Source organism: Gossypium raimondii, chromosome 4 (assembly GCF_025698545.1).
Source record: "Gossypium raimondii isolate GPD5lz chromosome 4, ASM2569854v1, whole genome shotgun sequence".
Taxonomy (NCBI): Eukaryota; Viridiplantae; Streptophyta; class Magnoliopsida; order Malvales; family Malvaceae; genus Gossypium; species Gossypium raimondii.
In genome coordinates, this window is record NC_068568.1 from 3,508,301 (window position 1) to 3,525,294 (window position 16,994).

The following is a 16,994-nucleotide window of genomic DNA, read 5'->3' on the forward strand; positions in this document are numbered from 1 at the left end:
ATCCACTCGGATCCCCTCAACAGAAATCATATGCCCTAGAAAAGTTACCTCTTACAACCAGAACTCACACTTTCTCAACTTAGCGTAGTGCTATTTCTTTCAGAGTGTCTGAAGCACTACTCTAAGATGCTCATCATGCTCATCGTCGGTCTTAGAGTAAACCATAATATAATTGATGAAAACCACGATGAACTGATCCAGATATCGCTAAACTATTAGATTCATTAGATCTATAAATGCAGCCGGAGCATTTGTCAGACTAAAAGGCATAACTAGGAACTTATAATGTCTATAACAAGTCCTAAATGCAGTCTTATGAACTTCAGCTTCCTTAAATCTAAGCTTATGGTACCCAAAACGAAGGTTAATCTTTGAAAACACTAAAGCCCCTCGGAACTGAACAAACAAATCGTCGATCCTTGAAAGTGGATACTTATTCTTCACCGTCAGTTTATTCAGTTGTCGATAATCAATACACATCATCATGGTCTCATCTTTTTTCTTAACAAACAGAACCAGTCCCCCCCATAATGACACACTAAGACGGATGAAACCACAATCTAGAAACTCTTAAAGTTAAGCCTTAAGCTCTGTAAGCTCCTTCAGTGCCATACGATATGGAGCGATAGACACCGAAACTGTACCTAGTAGAAGCTCAATATCGAACTCAAACTCACGATTTGGAGGTAAACCCAGTAACTCTTCAGGAAAGACATCCGAAAAATCTCGCACTATTCTGATATCCGCGACAGAATAGTCATCAGAAACAAAAACACTAACGTAGGCCATAAACGCCTCACACCTTTTTTGAATCATTTTCTCAGCCACTAGAGTGGAGATCACATTAGATAGATAATCTCGATACTCACCGATCATAATCACCTCCTTATCATCTTCGGTCCTAAGAACAACCCTCCCAGTCGCGCAATCTAAGCTAACTCGATGCTCAACCAACCAATTCATACCCAAAATTAAATCAAACTCCTCAAACGGAAGCTTCATCAGATTTACCAGAAATACATCCCCTTGCACCACTAACGGAATATTCCTATAAAGTTTACTAACCCGCACAGATTGTCCTAACGGACTCAGTACAATAGTCTCACTGGAAATGCTCTGGACTAAAATCTCTAGGTTTTCAGAAACAGAACTAGCTACATAGAAGTGTGTAGAACATATGTCTATCAGAGTAGTATAAGGTACATCAAAAATAAAAAACATATAGGTGATAACATCAGGAGCATCTCTATCCTCTCGACGTCAAGCAGCATAAACTAACGTAGGCTGCCTTACCTTAGTTTGACTAGCACCTCTACCTGGTGCTCTCTATCCACGACCTATACAATTACCACTCCTAGCCGGTCGACAGCCCCTAAGTGACTGCTGAATTGCCCTTTGAGGCTGTACAGAACCCGATCCTAAAGCTTGCATCTGATCTACCCGCTATGGACACTCTCTAATACGGTGCTCCAAAGATCCATACATCAAGCAACCCCCTATCTTCTTCCAACACTCACTCAGATGGCGCTTACCTCAATCTTCACATGGTTGAATCCTAGTACGAGCAACATGAACCCCCACACTAACTGACCCATCAGTTCTGGCCTTTTTCTTAGGCCTCTGAATAGAACTAAAGTGCCCCCGACTCCCTCTTACTCTTGCCTCTTTCATGGTCCCTGTTCTGGCGCTCCACACGCTTAACTTCCTCGACGATCTTTACTTTATCCACAAGAATAGAAAACTCGCGCTCCCTCTGCGGAGTAATCAAAATCCTCAAACTATCTCTCAGAATGTCCTCAAGTGAACACACTTCTCATACTCAGACACCACCATGCCTCGAGCGTAGCGGCTCAACCTTAGAAACTCGGCCTCATACTCAGCCACTAATCTATCATCCTGTGTAAGATTCATGAACTCACGCCTACGAGCATCAACGTAGCTCGTACCCACATATTTCCCCTAAAAATTAGTCTTGAAGAAGTCCCAATTCAGACGATCTGCCTGAGTACCCTCCTCAACAGATAACCACCATTGATACGCCTCGTCGAGAAGTAAAGAGACTGCACCCATAAGTTTCTGCTCAGGAGTACAGTCTATATCATTCATGATCCTCTCGGTGGCCTCCAACCAATACTCTACCACAGTAGGGACGACTTTAGTGACACCCCTAAACAACTTTGCACCATTGGACCGGAGTCATTTAGTTACTGACCTACGACCCCCAGATCCAAAATGGGGTCCAGTGACCCTCTCCAATATCCTCAACATGGCTTGGGATAGTACTTCATCCCCAGCAGAATGGCTTCGAGACCCAGTCTCAGTAGCAGGCAAAACCGATGTCTCACTTGTATTTAAGTTTGGCATATTGCCTAGAGAGGAAGACTCAGCTCGAGCCCCCTACAGCCTTTACCACGGCCACGAATATAAAGTCTGCGAGTTCCACGAGTGCTTATTGTAAAATTTAAATTTTAACTACACTATAAAATTTTATGTATCAGTTCCAGTATTTATTAGCAGATATTTTATGTATAAATTTTCAGAAGTTCAGAACTGTTTTTAGAGGTTTTAGTTTCCGACTAACTTAGTACAGTTTTAGAGAGTTCTATCTACAGTTTTTTAGAGTATTCTATCTAAATTTAGAAATACTTACAGGATTGGCGCTGGAGACTCAATATACCACATACTTTCTCAAAGTATCCAAATTGTTTGAAAACCAATTCTTTTGAAACACAATTTTGGAACCTAAAATTCATAGCCTGAGTTTTGTAACCTGGCTCTGATACCACTAAATCTAACACCACAAACCCGGCTTAGACGTTATGGCCGAATCCGGAGATGTCACAAAGAATGAGTTATGAAAACAGAATCGTTAAGTTAAATCATTTCAGCTTAATAACTTATATTTGTTTATATCCATTGTCGAAAATGTTAATTAATTGGTTTATTTGCCAAAATGTAATTTACAGCGAAAATTATAGTAAGCGTTATTTTCCTAAAATTCCATTCGTAAGTTTGGAAAACCTTTGTTTTAGTAAAAACCATGATTCTAGATAATAGTCGCAAATAAAATATTAAACGAAAAATCCAAATCCCAAAAATTAAACAACAGCCCAGAGAGTCCAATTAATACAAAACTTCCAGAAATAATCTTTAAATAAATAAAACATTTATTTTAAGTCAGTTCGTAGACTGGTGGTCACCGCAAGATTTCGCTGTACCGATCCGCCTAAGTCTATGGATTACCTGAACAGAGAAGACAAACAGAAGTGAGTTTACGTAAACTTCGTATGTAACCCATCAGAAATAGACATGTTATACATACATAATTAACATACACAGTCAGATTCAGATTCATATTTGGACTTAAGTCCTTTACAGATTCAAATAACAGAAACAGATATGCATAACAGATATACAGAATCCTATCCCCATCCTCTACACACCAGCTCCGACCATCCCATCACACCATGTGGGGTTAAAAACACCCATCCAACCCTACACACCACATTGTGTCATTATGACACATATCAGATAATATGCAGCCAATCTGCCAGAATAAAGGCGATGGTCACCCTTTAGAACACTTCCTCCACATATGCAAATCCCACCCCAATCAGATATATAAAATCAGAATTATCATGCTTACATGGTCATATACAAATATCAAATATATATCAGACTAATCAGACATGCATAACAGTGTCATACTAAGAGCAGAATATTAGACTATCAGATCATATAATTTTAGGGTTTAGTTAGCCTTTACGGACCCTACGGTAGGCCCACAGTCGATCGAAACGACTTGTGAAACCCTAGGAAAATTTTAAAATTATTGTCTCATATGCCTATGTGGGCCCACACGCCCAACTTGGCCTAGCCCGTGTGGCCCACACGGCCACACCCACACTATCACACAGTCGTGTCTTGCACATGGCCATACCCTCGTCAAACACACAACCGTGTCTCCCACACGGCCAGGCATACGCCCGTGTGGCGTCGAAAGTAAGGTTTTTTTGGCTTTTACCAAAGTTTGATCTTTTGCATTTTTGGTACACACATGGTACAATTTCGATGCGGAAACACTCTCGAACCTCACAGCACCTAAGATTGACCAATAAAACACTAAATTAGACGCTTAAAACCAAACTAAAACTGAACCCAAGTCGGTCCATTCATCCATTAAACAACCAAACCTTTACCTTCGATCGAACAACGGTAATTCCCACGCAACTAAGTCACCGACAGACGATTCTGAGCCCATTGATCTTCCCTTAATCAACATGAACGACACCCATTAATAAAGGATTACCAAACGAAAGCAAAACTACCCTACCCAAACTTACCAAATTAAATCGCAATTGAAAGTTGGACAGAAAGAAGCAATAATTGCACAACAATGCCGATCAGTCAACGAAACCCACAGTTTAATTGGAACAAAGTTTGAAAGATGGAGAGGAAAAAGAAAAAAAAATGTAGAGAATGAAAAGCAACAGAAAAAAAAGTCAACAGAGGAAATTTTGGGAAAAAAATAATAAATAAAATTAAAACCAATTTGATATTCCCAACTTCCCACTAACACCTCAATCTCAACCACTTCAAAACTTTAGCTCTACCGAAACTCTATTAGTTAACCGAAGAAAAATAAACACCTTCACTCATGCAAGGATTTGAACTTAGGACCTCCAACACACACCAACTCCTTTACCACTCAAACCAACAAGCTCATTCTAATATAGATTAACAGAAAATTTTATATAAGCCCACTCAATAAGGGTAAGGCTTGGATAAAAAAATAACAAAATTTGACAAAGATGAGACTTGAACTCAATACCTCAAACACATACCCAGAACACTTAACCACTGAAATAAATACACATTTGTCAAGTATTTACAGAAATAAAAATAAATTATTTAGGGCGTTACATATATACTTACCCATATGGTTTCACGAATGCCCATTTGGTCCCCCACTCCCCCTTAGTTTGAAGAATATCTCAAAAATTTCCTTGTGATCTATTTAGTTTGCAAAATTTAAATAAAAATATAATAACAATGAAGGGAATTTATTAAATTATTTTATGTAAAATTAATTAGTTATCATTGTTAGGAAGGTTTTAATAAAAACAATTAATTAAAATATAAAATTAAAAATATTTCTAAGTTAGTATTATAATTAAATAATTAAAATTTAACATGTATTTTAACAAAAAATTGTTAAATTAAAACTAAAATAGCTAACAAAAACAATATATATTGTCTTCACTTAGATGGAGTGGTACTTAAAGTTTTTGGCAGACATTCGTATAATACAGATTTAAATCGTGTGACTTCCATCCCTAACCCTTAATTTTGTATCAAAAACAAAAACAATATATAAATATTATTGCTAATCCAAGTGACCAGATATAGAGATTTCCTTGGTGAATAGCCATGTGAGTACATAGTCCACATTTTTAGGCACCTAACAAGGCATTTCCACTGCGTGAATCACTACCTTTTCAAGTACTCAGGCTATCATCGGAGTCAAGAGACGAAATCCCTATTGGGAACAATATCGATCGGTTGAGGAATCATATGTGGGTTTTCATCATATATATATATATATTCTTGTTTATGTCCCACAATGTGAATTATATATAGATTTATTCTAATATAAGTTTGAATATCTTCTGATCATCAATTCGATTGTGTTTTTTAATGATTAATTATAATTATAATTGTTTGGATGTATTTTACATAATTTAATAGTGTTAACAATTCAACTTTTATTTTTAAATTTAAAAATTAAATGAATTAAATTTTTGAAATCAACCAAAGCAATCATTACACTAAGAAGAATCAAATATTTACATAGAGTGATCTTCGTATATACCCAATCAAAAGAACAAAACACAAGGTCCAGAAACCATGGATATAACACAGCATCAAACTGGAAACCAAGAAGCCAAATATACAACAACAACAACAACAACAAAAAAAGAAGGTTCAACTACCAACTGCCAAGAAGTCACTGCTTGGCTTCCGTGTCATAACCTGGAGCCATTGTTTTATCCTTAAAGGAATGGATACTTAACACAGTGCCTGAACTTTGAGTTTGGCTTCTGCTGGAGGCACTGGTATAGGATGAAGTGGCAGCTGAAGGTGTAACAATGTTGTCTTGCAGAGCTGCACTGTATATTGGAACCGGCATCTCGCGTGGTAAACTGGGCGGTGGGGCTTTGGAACCAAGTATTTCGATAGCCTGTGTTATGGATGGGCGGTCAAAATAGTTTGGGTGAGCACAAGCCATCCCAACTAACAGCAACCGTTCCATTTGTTCCGTGTCGTAGTTTCCAGACAATCTTGGGTCAGCAGCATCCAAAAGACGCTCTTCCCTATACAATTCCCAAACCCATTCCACCAGTTTTGTCTTGAATCTCTTGCCATTCCTTTCAATCACAGCTACGGCCTTCTTTCCGGAGGCTATTTCTAAGGCAACAATACCAAAGCCGTATATGTCGGATTCCTTAATGGCTTTGTATGTCTCAAGACACTCGGGTGCTATATAACCATCAGTCCCAAGGATCAATTTTGTTGTTTGAGACCCTTGTCCGTGGTCAACAAGCCTAGCCAGCCCAAAGTCACCAAGCTTGGCATTGTAACTCAAATCCAACAGAACATTACTTGACTTGATGTCTCGATGCAGCACGCATTGGTCACATTCTTCTTGCAAATAGAACAACGCTGAGGCCACTCCCATGGCAATTTTATACCTTGTATCCCATGTCAACAAGCATGGCTCTCTATGTAGATGGTAATCGAGACTCCTATTTGGAAGGAACTCATACACAATGAGGAACACCTTATTGTCATGGCACCAACCGATGAGTTGGACCAAATTCCTGTGCCTCAATCTGATAATAGTGGTAATTTCGGATTCGTACTCTTTCACCCCTTGTTGAGAATTTGGAGTTATCCTTTTGACAGCAATATTGGAATTGATGTCCCTCAAGAAGCCTAAATAAACTTTTCCAAAACCTCCCTCTCCAAGGAGACCTTTATCGGCAAAATTATTGGTTGCCAGCCAGAGTTCCCTGTAGGAAAACTTCCTAGGTGCTGTCACCATTTCCATGTCTACGTTGGCAGACATGGTCCCATTTTCCCTCATCCTTCTGTACTTTCTCCTCTTGCAGAAAAGCGAAGCCAGACCCAGAACTAGGAGCAATGCAAAAATGCCACCAGCAATGGCTAGAACTACCCACTGCCATGTCTTGCTCTTCCTTTTGGGGTTGATTGGAGGGCCTGGCGCCACATTTGGAGGATTGCTGGTTGGATTCATGGAAACCTGTAAGCTGGAGCTGAAATCCCAGGAATAAATAGTGTGTAGCTCAGATAATCGTCCCGTGGATCCGGAGAAGCCAAAAGTGACCCATTCTGGTAAATATAGACTAAGATCCAATATTGCAGAAAGACTAGATGAATTTTGATGAGTAAGGCCATCAGCATCACATAAAAGAACGCTAAGGTTTTTTGTACTGGAGTTGTAAGTGATGAAAGCATCAACTTTCCCCCCATTTTCAATATCATTCCACAGCCATTCGACAGGGTGGAGTGAAGCCTTTACAGAGTTGAGATCAATGGCCACGTGATCTGACATCGTCGGAGGATCCCATAGGTTGCGAAACGTATCAAACTCCACGGCAACAAATTTAGAGTTGGCGTCTGAATCGCAAGTTTGACTTCTTCTACTCAATATAGTATCTCAATTTCATATAATCTTTTACTCAATAGATAATTGACTTCTTCTCTATGGGCTCCACTTATTGTGGTCATAAATGTTTATAAAACTACAAAGACTTTAGATTAATTACAAGTCAATGGGTCTCCTCACAACAAGTTCGATATGATTTTTTTGATAAGATTTTATATATTTGTACATTTTGCTAAGAAAATTCAACTTTTATTAAGAACGAAAATAACCATTACTTTACACTTGGAAAACCATAACAAGAACAAAATTTAAATCTAAAAATAGTAGGGTAAACTACCAAAATAGTCACTTTTGTTTGGCTCAGGTTACATTTTAGTCACTTATGTTTGAAATGTTACGTTTTAGTCACTTATGTTATCACGTTGTAACATTTTAGTCACTGAGCCGTTAGTTTCTGTTAACGGTGTAACAGTAAACTGATGTGGCATGTTAAATCATCATTTCAAACAAAAATTCTAGGTTAATTTATACAATCGATCCCCATATTTTTTCGTTTGGAGCAATTTAATTTTTTTCTTTTATGTTTTTTTAACTTTCTTTTTTTCCATTCTCTTATGCTTCTCCTTTGTTTTCCTCCTTCTCCATTTCTTTCAACGTAGTTTTTTATGTTTTATTTTTTTGAACAAGTTAAATATTTCGAGTGAGGCGAGCTTGTGGACTAGTTACAAATGGAAAGCATAGAAAAACTATGTTAAAAGAAATGAAGAAGGGAGGAAAATAGAGGGAGAAGCATAAGAGAATGGAAAAAAAAATAGAAGAACATAAAAGAAATTTTTTAAATTGTTGAAAATGAAAAAATATAGGGACCAATTGTAGAATTTAACCTAAAATTTTGGTTTGAAATGATGATTTAACGTGCCACATCAACTTACCGTTACACCATTGTTGACAATTAATGACTCAGTGACTAAAATGTTACAACATGATAACGTAAGTGACTAAAACGTAACATTTCAAATATAAGTGACTAAAATGTAACCTAAGGCAAACAAAAGTGACTATTTTGATAGTTTACCCAAAATAGTAATCTTCATAGCCAATGAGAACAATCATTATCACCGGAGGACTTATTGAAGGAATCGATGGAGAAAGAAAAATGAGTGGTGTAAGGCCCAATATTTTCTCGGCCCGTAATAATAATAAACCAAATCAATATTTAAAAGTCTAAAGTCCAAATACATGGGCCCAAATCATTTTTAACCCAATACCCATACAATTGAAACCAAATCTAACCTAGACCCAATTCCTAAAACAGTGGCCCAATTACTATGTGGCCCAACGATGCAAAATCAAAAGCTGAATGGTAAGCCTCCAACGCCGCAGCCAACAAGGTTCTCCCTCAGCCTCACTCGTGCCTCCACACGCCACGTCTACCCTCCGTACGCCGTACCTGCAAGAAGGACAAACAAACAAGCAGCAAAACAAATAACAACAGTAAAGAAAGGGGGAACAATAATAGATTGACAGCAAATACTAGTAGAAAATAGGAAGAAAGTGCAAAAAAATAGAGAAATTTTATTTTTTTTCTTGGTTTGGCTATAAAGAGGACCGATTGAAATTTGTAAGGGGTTACACACACGCATTCAGAATACAAAGAAATTTTGAAATACCGAAAGGTGATTTTCTGGGTTTCATTTCTTTTTCCTTTCACCAGTTATTTCTTGTTTCTTTTTTCTTTTATTTATTTTTGTGTCATTAATCAGAGAGAAGAGAAGAGACAATAAAAAGAAAGGAAAAGGCGTACCTGGCGGTGGGATCCTGGCTCTCTCCGTCATCATCGAAGTATGGGTTAGGGTCAGCAATTGCTTGCATGCCCCAATGCCCAGAACGGCGCAGAGAACCTTAGTTCTCTTTAGGTTTTCAAAGTTAATAGATTATTAGGTTTTTTTTAAAACTTTAATTATGTAGTTTGAACGTCGTCGTTTAAAGCCAATGCAATGACTTTGAAACGACATCGTTTTGGTGACCAGATCCGAATGGTGACCCGATCCGGGAAGGATCCGCGCATTATGGATCATTTGGTCTATTTGTTCAATGGGTCCCTCTATGTTTGATGGAATTGCGATTTGATTTCTTTTAATTGTTTGTAATTCGTACTGCATATTTTGTTCTGTTTTCATTTAGATCCAAATTGAAACGATACCGTTTACTGCACTTGACTTTGATTATTCTGAGCTTTTGGGTTTAATTGTCGATTCAGTCCTCCAATTTTGAAATAAATTTTAATTTAACATGAGTTTAGTTTAAAAAAAAAGAAATCAATAACATTTTTTAATTATAATTAATCCTATTTTCGTATATTATAAAATCTAACGTTATTTGTAACATTTGATTTTGATGGTTTTTAAATCTACAATTATTATAATTTAAGATATGATAGATTATTATTTTAGTTTGTATTTTATATTTTAAATTTATTATATAATAATATTTTGAATCTACTATATTTATTTAATTTTGGCTTTTCCTTTTGGTTTAATTTTAAGTTCCGATTTTAAATTTATTAATATTTTTATTATAATATTGTTATTACTTTTCAAAATTGTTTTATTATATTTAATTTTGTCTTCAAAAAAATGTTTTTAAACAAATTAATTCTTATTTTAATTCATTTTCTAACATTATTTTGATATTTAGTATGATATTATTTTCAAATTTATTATTAGTACAAATTTTTAAATAAAATTATACATTATTTTTTAAATTATTATCAATATGTTTTAATTTTATCAATATTACTTTAAAAAATATATAATTTATATGAAATTATTTTTAGTATATATATGTATATAGAGTATATCATTAACTTTGGATTAACCTTTTTTACATAATTTTTATACATAAATGTTTTATTTCTTAAACCTTATTTATTTTATTCGTTTTATGGGTTGTTAAATTATTAATATGGATGTTTGTATGATATGATTAAGGTCAATGTTTGTATTTGCCTATTATTTGTTTAATTGCTTCTAGTTTAAGTTTAAATTGTTATTTTATCCATTTGTAAGAGTTGAATTTTATTAAAGCATCATAATCGTTTTATTTCATAATCCTTAAAAAAAGCTTGGTGTTCATAGGTTCTCGAGAGAATTGTGCCCTAACTTACTGGGCTTCAATTCTTCTCGATGAATTAAGATAATCAAGTGTTCATTTTATTAAAACCATACAACTATTAAAATAAAATTCTTTAAATTTCAAAATGTTGGATCCTAACTTACTGGATACGACATTTTGTTATCTCGATTTTAAAATAAAGGCAATATTTGATGTTTAAGAATTTCGAGAAATTGAACCCTACTTACTGGATTCCGATTTCTCGATTGACTTAAATAATCAAATATCCTTCTTAAAACATGTTTAAAAAAAATATTAAAAAGGGATGAACCTAACTTTGAAGATTGAACTGTTGCACTCTAACTCACTGAGTGTGGTGATCTATTTCTTTGAAATGGGTCCGTCCATTTAACCAATTCAATTATTTAAGCTTTCATTTCATGAGATCGTATTTAAAAATCTTTTCAAGTTAAGTTTCGACACTAAGACATTAAATAACCAATTTGGTACCAATTTTGGGCGTTATGAGGGTGCTAGCCCTTCCTCGTGCGCAACCGACTTCCGAACTTATTTTCTCAAAATTCGTAGACCAAAAATTATTTTTAAGGTGATCCGATCACACCTCAATAAAAGATTGGTGGCGACTCCCATTTTATTTTCAAAGTCGATCCCCGTTTTTTGAATTTAAAAAAATTGTTTCGACAAGTGGTGAAATCTTGAGATTCCCTGATGAATTGTCCCAAAGGTGCATTGTTTGGTAATAAGTGGCTCGACCAACACTATCGTTTAATTCCTTGTTTCTTTGGTTGGTGGTGAGTTGGATTGCCTATGCTAGGCATATTTTGGGTGAAATCAGTCAAATTGAATTGGATGTTACCAACATCAATTGATGCAGCCATGGTAAAATGAGCAAGTAAATTCGTAGAAAGATAATGTGTTTCAGCGTACTTAAATTCATATTCTCCTACATTAATAACAATACTCATGACAATCGAGTTAACACTCAACCGACATCTATAATACTATATTTTCAAATATAATTTTGATGTTTATTCCATAAAAGGAAAGTTCCAACCCACCCCAACTAAATTATAAATTAATTTATTTTGAGTTAATTTTAATTTTAGAAAGTTATAAATTAACTTGTCTTGTTGCTTATTTTCTCACAAGTCATTTTAAAGGTCTGACTTATGGGGTCCATCAATGACAATAGATAAAGAGTCTGTGTACAATTAGGATTGCTTTATCGCAACCTTCATGCATGTTGGAAGATTTTGATGGTTTAGTTTGACTTTTCGTGTTTAAATTATAAATAAATTTTTAATTTTATTTTGATGAATTTTGTTTAAATTTATTTAATTAAGCTTTCAATTTATTTCCATCAACCAAAATGAAAAAAATAAATATAGAACAAATTTATTAACAAATATACTTATTAAAGTTTCATATAAAAACTAAAATTAATTTAGTTTAAACGGTAAAGAAAACGTTTTATATGCACGATGTATTTGGTTTAAATCTCATTATAGAGTATTGATATATAAAATATAAAAAGCTAAAAATACTCACGTAATTGTATAATTTACTTTTTAAATACATGATTTTTTGATAGTTTTCTAACCGAATCAGACTCGATTGATAGGTGACACCAATTCAATAAAAATTTCTTAAATAGTATAGATAATAATTTAATTAAGTTATTGAATTTAGTTAATAATTTTCTAACATGTGTTGCTATTTGACATAGATATCGGCCTGATGATCTATTCGACCTGATAGATTATATAAATATTAATTTGGATAGCATCTTTAATCTTATTAAGAACGGAAATGGGTCGAATATCTGTATTTTTAAAATTATTTGAATTTAAATATGCAAATATGATTAAAGAGTTAAATCCGTTTATTACTCACAAATTATTTTAGTATTATTATATAAATTTAAATTCGAGTGATTAAATGTTAAAAATACATATTTTATGTAATTTAATTGGTCAATTTATGAGAATGCATCACTGATTTTTTCATGTTTATATTGAATTTTATATAGGGGTGCAATTTGAGGCTAATTAGAAAAAAAAAAGGAAACAATTGGGGCTAGATTGAAGAAAGGAGCAAAGAAGGCGGGCCAAAGCAGAATTTTTCCAAGATGTAATTAGCTGAAATTTTATGTTGACTTAGTGGGAGATTATGTAGGAATTTTGATATCATGAAAATATTTTGTTTCCTTGATTTTCTATGGCTAGTGGCCCTTAATTTGGCAAATTTGTTCAAAGCCACTAGTATAAATAGGGGGCTACTATGTTCATTTAATAATCAAGTTTTTAATCAAGTTTTCAATCAAGCTTTCATCTTTGGAATGCAATCTTTCCTTCATTCTCTCAAAATTATTTGTTGCCTTTGGTTTCTTTACTTTCAATTTATTAATTTCTAGCTTGTCCCCAACCTACACTACTTACAATTTTCTTTTCCTTTTCCAAACTTTTTTCTCATTCCGTGTAACCAAAAACTATTCCACATATTAAGCCACCCACTTTTTACCATTTCAACATTTTTTTCCATCCAACCTATTCAAGATATGACCAACTCCAATATGCCCCAAACCTTAGTTAACTAAACCCATTTCAGCTTCAGGTCGATGTTAGCTTCTTCAAGATCCATGAGTTACGAACCCGAGCAATTCAATTCCTAATTTTCAATTTTTATTACTTCTTCGGATTAAGAGTATGACTTCATCAACTCACAAAGTCAAATCGACACTAAGTCAAAAAAAAGATGTCGTTTGAGTTAGTGTGGTTAGACATACAGTTGGGATTCCGAAAGGATTGATTATCTAATCGGTTTTTCGTGAAAACATTGGCGTGCCAAGTGGGGATTGCTGTTTGGCTCTGTCAAGGGAAGTAGTAACCGGATTTAAATGTCTCAAGCGGTTGAGGATATTGGTTCGAGCTAGGCTCTTCTAGAACGCAAAGCTGCCGGAGTTCTAAACCACGAACGTTTCGTTGGTTGTTCGATCGGTAAGGTTTAGTTATAGGACGTTTCATAACTAATTTACACAAGGAAGAGTTGGTGTCCGAGGCGTCCTTGGTATCTATAACTAGCTTATTGGAAAAGAGGAGTTCATCTAATTTCGAGGATCGATTCAAAGACGAGGAAAAACCCGTGCCTGAAGCTGAGCTAAGTTTAATTAATCTTTCTTCAGATTTATTTAACTGTTTTTATTATTTGTTTTCAGCTTTTACTTTTTACGTATTTTTTTCTGTTTATTTCAAGTTTCAATTTTTATCCTCCCCCCAAATTTCTTGGGCACGACAACTGCCCAGACACGAATCTGGTCGAGAAAGAGCAACAATTTTACGTGAACCCAGTCTCTGAGGGATCGACCCTACTCCTTATACTGCTCAAGTTTACAAATTAGGTGTAACAGCCCAATTTTCAGTAGTGTCAGAATAGTGATTTGAGATCACTAAATCTGATGAAAACGTTAGAAAAATTTATTAATTAATAATTATAAGTTCAGCGTGATTTTAGAAATATTTTTGAATTAGCGAATTTTGTGATTTAAAAGAAATTATTAGGAAAATTGGGTCGAAAACGAGGTATAGAGACCTCGATATTATAAACTGAGCCGTAAATATTTTTATAAATATTTACGGAGTGTCATTAGGGTAGTATTAAAGTTTCGTTAAGAAATTTTAATGTTCCAATGGTTAATTGATTAAAAAGGACTAAATTGCAACAAAGGTAAAAGTTGAATTATAGATTAAAGAAAAGTTAAAATGACTAAATAGGTAAATATGCCAAGTCCCATAAATGAGGCGGCATATGCATGATAAAATCTGAGATTTTTTTGAAGTATATTATTATTTTATTATATTGTAAATTATATTATATTATTATATTATTATATTATTATATTATTATATTATTATATTTTAAATAAACAAAATTGTTGACAAATGTATGGTGTATATGATGAAATGTGGAAAAATAAAATACATATATTAGTAATTATTACACATTTACTTATTATTTAAGTAAATAATTTTATATTATTATTTTATTGTTATTATATTAAACTAATGAAATAAAAGATAGAAAAGAGAATAGAAACAGAATAGCATGGACGAAACAGAGAAGGAAAGAAGGAAAGAAAGAAAAGAAAGAAAGAAAAGAGAAAATTGAGGTTTTGAGGTTCTAAGCTCATTTGGTAAGTCAATTTAATCCCTTTTCTCTTAGTTTTGATGTTTTGGAATCCTAGAGATAAATACTACTTGATTTATGTTGATATTTTGAAAGTTAGTAGATTATTAGATGATGTTCATGTTGAATAAATTGAAGTGTTAGGGTTAAATTGATTTAATTTCAAGTTAGAAGTTAGTAAATGATTTAATTGTAAAATAAAGTGTAAGTTTTGAATAGTAGGGACTAAATTGAGAGAATTTCGAAATTAGGGATTTATGGTGAAATTGAAGAGTTAAAATGAGTTTATAGTGAGAATTAAGAGAGAATATGGAGTTAGATTAGGAAAAATAAAATTAGTATTGATAAGGGATTAAATTAGAGTTTAGGTATAAATGGAAATATTTTGATGAAATTGTGTATTAATGATTTTTAATTGTTTAATTACGTAGCTAATGTCGTGCAAGAGTCATTGTACGAGAAAGGAAAGGAGAAGGTGGACAAGGAGTGATTCGAGAAAATTTCGGTTAGTATTACCATAATTCGAATTTAATTATTCATTGTTGAAATTTAAATTAATATACATTATAAGCAAATTTAAGGTGAGTATCATGATTGAATTGAATGAAATATATAGATATATACACACACGTATTGGTATTGAATTTATTGATAGTAATTGTTGAATTTTGAATAATATGTTTAGTAAATAAAAATAAGGTGAATATCGATATTGAATTAAATGAATTAAAAATATGAATTGAATAAAAGTGAATTAAATTATGATTATGTGTGAATATGTGAATTGAGTATAGATAGAAAAGTGGTTTGAATTGAATTGAAGTATGATTGTACGTGAATATCTGAAATATGTATTGGTATTGAATTGTATATTGATTAGAAAGTGGGAAGTGAATCTGAATTAAATTGTGATTGAATCGAAAGTGATTTTGAAATAGAAAAATGATTTGAATACCCTATTAACTAGTCGGGCTGAGTCGGATATAGTTGGCATGCCATAGGATTGGAAGTGTTCAGGGATATTTTGACCTTGAGTCGATGAGACACTGGGTGTCATACTGTTACTTCGGATAGATTCGATGAGGTACTGGGTACCAACTTTCTTCGGCTCTGCCGATGAGACACTGGGTGTCACTTTATTGCTTCGAACTATCCGATGAGGCACTGGGTGCCATTCTGGTGTGTTTGGTTGGATCCGTGTATCCGCCAAAGTCCGAGTCTTGTTAATAGGGTAAATAATTGGAATGAAAAAAAAATTGAATAAGTGTGATTGATTGAGGTATGGAAAGAAATGAGAAAGTGAAATTGTGAATTGATAGGTGAATTGGAAATCGAGATAAGAGATTTGAAGATATGAACCCAAAGCTCATGATTTGATTAAGAGTAAATTTTTGTTATATGATATTAGTGAGTAAAAATTGCAATAGAATTGATACTAAATATAGTGATAAATAGAATGAATTTCATATGAATTGAAATAAATTATTGGAATGAGATGTGAAAATCCAATAAAATTTAGATAGTGAAATAAGGTATGAATACCGAATGAAATATTGCTTATTGTTATTAATGGTCAAGTTGATTTAAAGTATGGGATAATTAATGAATAATTGTAGACATAAATTAAATGTATATAATTTATCCATTAATGTTATAAATTTGAATTATGGTAATACCACTGAGTATTCCCATGCTCAGTGTACGGTTGTTTCCGTGCGCAAGTTAGTAGAAATCCAGTGTTCGGTCCAGCATCCAGAGTAGTCCCGACCTCAGAGAATTTAGCGATGTACCTTTCTTTTGATAACGTGGCATGTACCTAAGTAATGTTTATACCTAAGTGATGTATAGGGATTAGTCATTTTGAATGTTTTTATCTATGATATTGCTAAAGGAAGATGTGTGAGTATGTGATAATGTTTGGTAATATGTATATTTAGATGATAAATCATGCATGGAAATCATGAAAGAGTAAAAGTTTGCAAAGAAA

General features: G+C 33.7%; 1 protein-coding gene and 1 long non-coding RNA gene across 2 annotated transcripts; one reads left to right on the forward strand and one right to left on the reverse strand.

Annotated features, from left to right (window-relative positions):
* Positions 1 to 5,798: 5,798 nt before the first annotated feature.
* LOC105779132 (L-type lectin-domain containing receptor kinase IX.1) lies at positions 5,799 to 7,807 on the reverse strand. Its single transcript, XM_012602878.2, has one exon. It carries the CDS (start codon positions 7,634 to 7,636, stop codon positions 6,008 to 6,010), a length of 1,629 nt encoding a protein of 542 aa, XP_012458332.2. The 5' UTR covers positions 7,637 to 7,807; the 3' UTR covers positions 5,799 to 6,007.
* A 6,987-nt stretch (positions 7,808 to 14,794) lies between these two features.
* LOC128040566 (uncharacterized) lies at positions 14,795 to 16,901 on the forward strand. Its single transcript, XR_008195280.1, has 2 exons — positions 14,795 to 15,014; positions 15,439 to 16,901. It is a non-coding gene; the product is annotated as an uncharacterized LOC128040566 (long non-coding RNA).
* Positions 16,902 to 16,994: the final 93 nt, after the last annotated feature.